This window comes from Salvia hispanica, chromosome 5 (assembly GCF_029641045.1).
Source record: "Salvia hispanica isolate PSC_SH4W2 chromosome 5, Shi_PSC_v1, whole genome shotgun sequence".
NCBI classification, from domain to species: domain Eukaryota; kingdom Viridiplantae; phylum Streptophyta; class Magnoliopsida; order Lamiales; family Lamiaceae; genus Salvia; species Salvia hispanica.
Genome location: NC_142696.1, coordinates 5,255,271 through 5,265,303, shown reverse-complemented (window position 1 = coordinate 5,265,303; position 10,033 = coordinate 5,255,271). Strand labels below are relative to the sequence as shown.

General features: G+C 37.8%; 1 protein-coding gene across 1 annotated transcript; it reads right to left on the bottom strand.

The window, feature by feature from the left end:
• Nucleotides 1-1,519: 1,519 nt before the first annotated feature.
• LOC125187259 (C-type mannose receptor (DUF620)) lies at nucleotides 1,520-4,443 on the bottom strand. Its single transcript, XM_089058779.1, has 3 exons — nucleotides 3,891-4,443; nucleotides 3,469-3,816; nucleotides 1,520-2,117 (listed from the first exon to the last, which is right to left on the bottom strand). Exons 1-3 carry the CDS (start codon nucleotides 4,206-4,208, stop codon nucleotides 1,629-1,631), a joined length of 1,155 nt encoding a protein of 384 aa, XP_088914905.1. The 5' UTR covers nucleotides 4,209-4,443; the 3' UTR covers nucleotides 1,520-1,628.
• Between the last annotated feature and the right edge of the window lie 5,590 nt (nucleotides 4,444-10,033).

The following is a 10,033-nucleotide window of genomic DNA, read 5'->3' as shown; positions in this document are numbered from 1 at the left end:
AGAAAGTATAAATACAAATACAATTGCTAAAAATTATGTCTAGTTCTTATTGTAAATGGTTTGATTGTAAACTAAAATAAAATTTGCATCACCAATTTGGCATGATAATAGTAGGGTGTAGGGAGGTGCATATGCATGTCAACAATAATTACAAAATTAATGGCTAATTAGAATTACTAACTTCAGAGGCGTCCTTTTTTAGGAAAACTATTAACGATGCATTTATACTCTTTTCCCCTGAACCTAAGGAATGACACTACACATCTCCAATATACAAATCATTATTCTGTCATTTTGTGGGTTTTGATATTTCGTCTTAGGGATCCTATTCTAATGCTTATAGTACCCTAATCCAAAATCAAGATTAAATCTTCATCCTTGGATTTTAAAATGAGTAGATGAGATTAAAGCTCACAAATCTCAATAAATAGTAGACAAAATATCAACAAAAGGGTAATATCGTCATTATGTTATCATATGATAATTATCGTGAGTGTTTTTTTATATCAACATTGTGTATTACAAATATCAACAATATGACATTAGAATATCAATACAAGGACAAGAAAATATCAACACATTTTTATTGAGATTGAACATGCATAATATTGAGATTTTGCCTACAATATATTGAGATTTTTTGTTGCATTTGTTGATAAAAGCTGCTGATCAACATGTATGAAAATTGAAATATAATTTATCAAATTTCATCACCCGAACATCGTCGGAACATATGCAATTGAGATCTCGTTGGAATCCTTATTAAATTATCTTTAATTTGATATATTTTTTGCGTAAAAATAATTTAAATTGAGAGAGTTACGTAAAGTTAAAGATTTGAGATGATTTTGAGGAGACAGAAAGTAGTTAGTTATAATTACTACACATAAAATTTGATATTAATACCATTTTAATTTAATTAATAATTATTTAAATTTAAAATATATTACACTTGACATTATATCAACCAAAAGATATTCTAATTTAATGATCGAAAATTGATCTCAATTTTGAATTGGTAATTAATTAGCGATTAGTTACATCCCTTTCTTATTATAATATATAGAGCTCAGATAGTATACATTATTAACAAAAGTAATAATGCGTGGCTACACCTACACTTATAACAACATATACTGGCCCATATATTAATAATTGAGGCCCATTTCTCTTACTATACAATTAGCTGAATGGAATTAGTATAAAATTCTGCACCAGGCCTTTCCTTTTTACACTCCACTTCCAAATAAAAATAAATACCCATCCTCTCCAAACTCTGAGTTGGTGTTGGTGTTGGTGTTCAAATTCTTAGATAAAATAATATCAAGATATAATCTAGGATTAAGTTATGATTAATTATCTCATGATTTTTCATCTAGGATTGAATTACCTCATGAACCAAACACAACTACTTATTTAATCAGGATACAATCTTGCAAACCAAACACCCCAAATTGAATAAATAAACAGCTTAAGTCGCGGAAACGTTATCTAAGTAGCAATTTTTGAGGAAGTGTGGTGATTAGAAATTAAATGAAATAAACATAGTTAAACCATATACACGTTGTATTGAAATCGAGCGGATGTGAAAATTTATGAGTGTAAGAAAATGGAGAAAAAAAATACAATTAAGGCGATATCGTGTGGAAGATATCGGCGGGAGGAATAAAGGAATCGGCGGAAAGGCCAGGGACGTCAAAAACGACGTCGTTAATGGTCCAAAGTTCCTCCATTCTTGTCCTCGTATGCTCCATGGAGGTGTCTCCGAAGCGGAAGACGGTGGCGACGGTCCTGCCCTGGTGGGCGATGAGGAGGCCGTCGACGTCTCTGTAGTCTCCGATGCTGCTGCCGATGGTGGTCTCCCAGTAGACGGTGTCGCCCTCGGAGTGGACCCTCGTCAGGTGGGAGTCCTCCATGTAGATCAGGAGGCCGCTCCTCTGGCTGAAGTATCCGTACAGCACGTGCCGGATCACCTCCGCGGGCCCTTCGTTCCGCTCCATCACTGCCTCCCTGTCCGCTGCCACTTTCAGCACGAAGCAGTCGTCGTCTCCGATCCGCTTCTCGCCCAGGCATTGCGCCTTCCCGAATAGCCCCGCCGTGCTCTTCGGGTCCAGTCCCTGCGCCATGTTTTCTTATCTTATAAAATGCATCAAACGAGAATGATGCTCATATAAGGTGATCACTTAGTGTATATCATTTTGTCTACATATACATTTTTCATCATTAAATGTTTCTAATAATTTTACTCACCAGCAACTTCCTTTCTTTTCTTTTTAGATAGATTTGGGTTATGAGCATATAAAAAACACTGCTATCATGATTACCCAATGATTAGTAGATTCCATCATTGCAAGTCTTCCTCCTTTTTTATAAGTGGGCTACTAATTTGTGATAATTCTATAGTACTAGTAAAATGGTGTCAAATAATCAAAACTCGAAATCAATCTATTCAAATTTTCTACTTTTTGCGATTAAACAATGATTAACGGTAAAATTATGCGCCTATTTTAATTTAGAGACACTTTTTCAGGATGGATTGTGGAGGTTGGTAAGCTACAATCAAGCTTAAATTCGAAATAGTATAAACGATGGGCAGCTTCTACCATATCTCTCTCTTTTTGTTTTAGGAGTACCAATTTCTGGTGATAGTGTTTATGAAAGTAAAAAGTAGAAAGAGATGGAGGAAGAAAGCAAGAGATAGTTGGTGTTGGTGTTGGCGCTTGGCAATTAGGAATTGGCAATCCCAAGAGTAAGCAATTACCAGTAGACGCCAAATCACGTGCTTCTCTGCCTACCTTCTTCCCCCATTTTCTTTCTTTTCAAATTTTCAAAATTAATCCTTTTTCTTTTTCAAATTTCTAAACATATGCACCCTCCACGTCCTATTTGTACTTGTCCACTGGAACAATAAATAAATACTCCTAAAAACATCATGCGTTAAATGCTAGAATATCTCAATTATTTGGTTCTTAATGAGAATTTTTTTAATTCCAATAAAGTGGTTGTGATAATGTGGTAATCAATGCTTTTCAGCTTGACATTACGCTTTAGACCATGACCTTATTGCTAAAGCACTTTGTAATTATATTTCACGTATCCCTATGTATTCCAACTAATACTACATATGCTGAATCCTAGTATATAATCTCTAGTAATGTAAATGTACGAGCCTATGCCATAGATATATAGGCACATATAGTTTCATGTAAATTTTATAATACTTTCCAAATATGATTGCTTTTGAGAATTAGAAAAGACAAAAGTAAGATGATCAAAGTTTCAATCTGTTTTACGTTTACCTCAAAAAACATTCTACTAGTCTCCCATTATTAAGCTGTCATTACTTGATTTTCACAAGTGTCGAAACCGATGCAATCTTCCACTTTAACTTTATCGAATTTGGGCAATTGAAATATTCTCAAAAACACACAGTTTGATAAAAATATTTAAATTTTTTTTAAAAATTACCTGAATAATGCGACGAAGCGGTCGCTGAGGGCCTTTGGCTGCATGCGTCCCGAGCCACGGCGTGTGCCGCCACACGATCTTGCCGTCGCTGCCGGCAACGACCTTGTTCCCGGCGACGGCGAGCTCCAGCGACCACATCTCCGGCGACATCCGCCACAGCACGAAGCACCCATTCTCCCCGGTCCGGGACCCCATCGTCTTCACATTCTTCCCCGTCGAAATCTCCGTCTCGCAGCGGATGAGCTTCACCATCCCGGAGGCGTACATGTTCTTGGCGCAGCGCTGCTGCTTGAGGCAGCCCGCCGCCGCCAGGTATTGCTGGATTATGTAGTACGCGGTGGAGGTTTCCTGCAATGGAAAAAATCATGTGAGCAATGTGTTTGATGAAATGCCCAATGAAAAATGAATGGGTTTTGACTGACGAGAGGTATGTCTCTGATGTGGAGGGTGGAAACAGGATTGTTGGAGATGGGAATGGGGGCGAGGGGGCAGCCCAGAACCCCCAGCAAAAGGCGCAAATCCTGGCGCTGCGCGGGTGGAATATGGGGGCCGTATAAAGACATTGGTGAAGATGATAAGCTGTCTACATTTCTCTGTATTCTAAACCACTCTCGGATAATTTCCCACGAGCTCTCCTTTTTGTTTCCTTCGTGATCTTCCATTCCCAAATCCGGGCCTTCCATTAGCGGCGTCAGCGGCTGCGGACACCACCGCTGTTTTCTCCGACTCCGCGACGCCATGTGTAAGTAATTAGAGAGAGAGATGGTTTGTGTGTTTTGGAGGGGAAGAAATAAATGGTGGGTTAGTGAATAAGAAGGTAGGAGAAAAGGGACATAGCATCTGCCATGGGCAGAGAGAGAGAGAGAGTAAATGTGATTGTTTGTGAGTGTGAGTGTAATTTTTTGGGGATCGGGAGTTTGTCGCTTTATTCTCTCTTTTTCTTTTGGGCTAAAAATTGTCGTTCCATTCAATACAATTTTATTCTCTTGAGCCGCTCGCGATTGTTAGTATATACATATTTGAATATTAGATTGTGTATTGTAAAGTGTAAACAGTATACAGATAGATGATGATATATGATATTTGGAAATGAGAGGCTTATGTTGAATGATGTCCCTTTCCACATATAGATATGGTCCCATTTTAATTAGATTCACCCATCGACTCCATTTGTTGAATTCTCAAACACATTCAATTTCTTTTTACTTTACTCCTAACTGGCCGCTTATAAATACTTACCATTACCATCATCTAATTGTTTAATACTCAAAGTTACAGGAGAGAACTGAACACCTAAAATATCTACTAGTCCCTTCACAGTAGTTTGGATGTCATGACCTTGTAATAAAATATAAAATCATTAGTCAATTACTTGTATTTATGCTTGCCTCTCACATCCAGAAGCGAGTGGTGGTTGGCCAAAGTAGTTTTGGTTGGGCAAACAAGACAAATATTATTAAGTTAGCCAATCAAATCTGGTACTAAGTAGGACATATCTTTCACCTAACCTTTTCATCATATATTTGAAACCATTTTATAGCATCACATGCATGGTCCTAGCCTAGCTACTCCTACCATTTAACTATTAACCTAAACTCTTATTATTAGTATTATTACTAATATCAAAGTTGATTAATGTACTTATGTTTAATTAAATATTGAATTGATCTCCAATGAAGTTGCTAATATTTAGGGTGGTATGTGTAAAAAAGGAAAGAGAAAAAATGGGAAAAAGAAGAGGTGGAGAGTCTGCATCAATTGTATGACGGGTGGCTCCAAGTGGGAAATTTGAATGGATTGACGGCAATTGGTAGCTGCCCTTTCAAGCCAAGCTTTTTCTCTTTTATTCTTTTTTTTCCCTTTATTTTTGTTTTATTACTTCCTTAATATGGAAAAGGACAGAAAAACATTGATATGCTATTTCATTTTGCCAAATGTGTTTTTTGTGACTTGTATAGTGCAAAATCAGCTGAGAGTTGCCAATCCTTCATCGTCGACCCATGAATATGTGTGAATTAAAGATTCCATGGAAGCGATAAATTATCGCCATCATAGCGAGCTGAAGTGGCATCACCATTCACTACGCCGTTTAGTATACATGGGTGATGGGTCGTTTAAGTCATGTAGATGTTTCAAAAAGAATGATATATTTAGATTAAAAAAAAAGTCATGTAGATATTTCAAGCATACACATTTTACATCTGGTATTAATTTGGGGCAGTTCACAATAATTTTAAACTTATAACAATTGAAAATATGTATTTGGAGGCAAATTTTCAAATTTATATGCAAAATCTATATTTGGTAGTAGTATTTTTCAATTTTAAAATTGGTCTAAAATATCACAAATTTTACATTTTGTTTGTTATTTTCCAACCCAGTCCAAATAAGATATCTTTGGCAATAACTTATTCTCCGTGGGCAAATGAGGTATGTTTATGATATTTGAGACCACTTTTAAGTTCGTTGTTAGTGGGATAAAAAGTCACGTAGAAAACCACATTGATTCAGTAGTGCCAAGTAATATAAAAAAATGCGCATAAATAAGTCGGATATAGTGATTGACCTACTACGGAAAATAACAAACTAAAGATTATGATATTTTAGATTAATTAAAAAGTTTGTGAAAAATATCAAATTTTGGTTAAAGTTGATTTCATGGACCAATATTCTTTGAGATCTCTTTATTATCCCACAACTTAATTAAAATCAATTATTTGATAGACTTTTTTGCTCTTTTATCTCGCAATCAATGTCCTAAGAAAAAAAATTAAAGCCTCCCCCCCCCCCCCCCCATCATCTCTTTCTTAGAAATACCAAGGCTATATTTTAATATAATTATCTTAACAAAATACTCCTAGTAGTTGTGGATTTAAAGTTTTGATTTTGTTATGGACTATCCTTAGCGATATAGTAGAATAGAGAATTGTCCACTGATAAAAATGTTGGCATGTATTTTTTCATAAAATAATTCGATAATAATTTATTAATTAGCAAATAATAGCCATTGATGAGCATCCGCGTTTATCTCTAAACTAGATCGTGGGCTCTGAATCTTCAATCTTCATGCTCTTTCTTTTGCTTGGCTTCTCAATCAACACACTGAAAAGTGTTGTTGACTTCTTCTTCATTTTGGGAGTAGAGTCATTCTCGTTCACAATCTCTTTTTTGATTCCACGCGTTATTAAGTACGATCAACTTCTCCTCACTATCGTGCAACTCTGTTTCCCACTCCATTTTCCTTAAGCTTGAGATACCAGCTTGCGGTTGACGAGTAGAGTGTTGGTTTCTTGATTTATAAGATATAAGCCGGACGTAATACAATCCAAAAGAAGGAATATAAATGAACTAACTGAATCGAAATTACAACGGAAATTTCAAAACAAATAAACCGTAAAAGGAATTTAGCCGAGTCGAGGATGCCTCTTTCCGCAAGACGAGATACACCCCGGTAGTGGTATTCGGATTGGCGTTTCGTCCCCAAAGATGAAACGGCTAGCGTCTCTGATGAAGCAGCACCGCAATCAACAGAGCTCCGGCGAACTGGATGGAGGAGAGGGCAGAGCTTCGACAGAAGAACAATGCAGAGGGAGGAGAGAGTGTATGATGCAGAGGGAGGATTCTAGTTTCTGTGTGTAGAATGCTAGAATGGCTAGCCTATTTATAGGCTCGGTCCACTGCAGGGGGTCAACGACCATAATGGTTGTCATCAATGCTAGACCGTAACGGTCGTCGGTTACGAAGCGTTACAAAACGTTACAGAGCTGAGAGTCTGAATCTAGAAGCTTCTAGATTCGTTCACGACGTGGACTATCACGTGTGAGCCACGTTGGCTTACCGCGTCATACTGACGAGGTGGCATCCCGCTTGGCTCGCTGACGTGGAAACTGTGGTGGTCTAAAAAGAACTAGACCCACTAGTCTTGTGCCAAGCCCGCAACTAGACCCAAGCACCAAGCCCACGACCAGGCCCAAAGACCACCTAAAGACCAATTGCCAAGATCCAAGGACAAGGGCACGGGCACGAGGCACGCGGCTCGCGGCGTGACGGGCGGCGGCGGCGGCGCGCGCGTGTGGGCTCTACAACCCATCTTAGTCCACTATAATTATTCCATGTAATAATCCTTCTTATTAAATACTAGTTTAATAAGGTTGTAACTTCCAATGTGGGATAATTAACTCTCTTAATTATTCCCTAAACTTCTCTCATAGCTCATTAAGTTTGCAATTTTGCACAACTTTAATCCCTTATTTCTCACTCACCGGGAATCGGATTTGAGAAAATGAATATACCACGGTCATCTACTCCGAACGTAGATCGACGCTATATTATTTAATTTCACAAAATTAAATGTCTCGTTGAAATTATAATTGGTCAAAGTCCATCGACCTGGCATAGATTCCAACAATCCCCCACATGAGTGGAAATAGCCAAATGCAAATGCATGCAGACACAAGTTCAACCCTCGAGAGGTATATAAGCATAATGATAGGTAGCTTTTGGCTTTGAACCGTCCATAGTCAACGCCATCGGATTCACAGGCGGCCTAGTAGCGCGATGCTTTGAACTAGTCCCCCACGGCGTGCACCGAGACAATGGTGTTAACACTTAAACACCTCAACCTCATCCGTTCTCACGTTTTGTGTCCTTTGCGGCCTTGGACACCACTTTGGATTCATAAGTGTGTGATTTGAAGCGGCCACACTTCACACTTACATAGGTGATTCCTGCTCGAGTATCTTGCCCTACTCGGTCTCTTTGAGAACTTAATCTCCTTGAGATCCTTAGGGATCATTAAAAGTCATAGACTTATCCTCACTACAAGGCAAGTTTTCAAACACTCTATTGCTCTCTAGGGAATAGATGTAGATGAGTGTTTCTCACGAACTCTCATAGTTTAGTTTTCCCATTGAACCAAGTTCTTGAGATCTCCAGTCATCATGGTTGGGTTACCACTATGACAATTCTTTAGTTTGTGGATTTCAAACCCATTTCCTGTATCAACTTATTCATTTGGTCACGGCTTAACCCTTTGGTTAGCAGATCCGCTAGATTATCTATTGACTTCACATAGTCAATTGTAATCACGCCTGTTGTGATCAAATGTCTTACAGTATTATGTCGTCGATGAATATGTCGAGACTTACCGTTATAGAAGCCATTATTTTCCCTCACGATAGCGGCTTGACTATCACAGTAAATCAACACTGGAGGCACTGGCTTACACCAACCTGGAATATCCTCAAGACGTGTCTTTATGCTATCTACTGAAAGACTAGGTCTTGATAAATAACTACTCCCTCCGTCCCAGTTTTATAGTCACATTTTGCCATAAAAGTCCGTCCCACATTTATAGTCACATTTAGAATTTTTCATATTTGGACATAAAATTTTACCCCATTATTCACTAAAATTACACCCAAATGCCATTATCAACACAAAAATAAACCAAAACAAAAATAAAAAACCAAAAAGTCAACAAGGGACCCACCCTCAACCAACTCACTTAATTTATTACACACTCTTTCATCTCACTTCATTTATTACACACTCCACCATCTCACTCTTCCATCTCACTTCATTTATTACACACTCTACCATCTCACTTCATTAATTACACACTCCACCAATTCCTTAAAACTCGTGCCCTAACTAAATGTGACTATAAATGTGGGACGGAGGGAGTATTTCTTAATCTACATACGTTAGCATTGAGCATACGGTATTGATTATGCACTACTTTGACTTATCAAATGGTGCGGGTTTTTCGCAACCCAATAATCCTGATATATTGGGTAGTGGTGATTAATATCTAGCGGTGCTAGGATTGCTATTATGTTGAATCGTGCGCGAGGTGAGTCTCGTTTGATAATGTCCTCAAGAAGAACTTGAACAAGGTTTTATTATTCGGAAAACTGGTCAGTTGGAGTTTTACTACTCTATGAATAATAAATAAGTGTTTCTTGTTGAGTCCACTCTTGGAATTAATAAGATGTTAATTAATTAAGTCCATAGCAGACATTAATTAATTAATGGACATTTATATCTTAAGCGCGGGAAATAAATAATATAAATAACGGAAACCCGGATTACTTGTAATTTCGGATTTGGATGGGGAGTGCAATATTACTTCTGTAGTGGCTGCTCGTAATATTCCAATATAAGCTTATATTAAATTGTGGGTTCAATTTAATTAGTAAAAAGCTAATTGGAGGAGCTCATATCCAAAACCTTCCATAGATCCCTGACTGAGCCCAATATGAACTTAATATAAATAGGAGAATAAAGGAGAGACGGAATTACAATTATTATTAGAGGAAATTTTCGTCCCCCTCTCTAATTAGTAGAGGAGCTTGAAAATTCTTCAGCTCTCCTCCGTGAGGAATTTCTGTCTTCTTTTTATTCGAGTCCTAGTATTTTGATAAGATCAGCCCACCCTGATATCGAGATACAGTTCGGGAACCAGTCAGAAGATCCATGGTCTAGTATTGAAGATCATCACGTGGAGAAGGCGCGAGCAATCGACGATTCATTGGAGAATCAAATCGGTAACTCTAAACCGTTG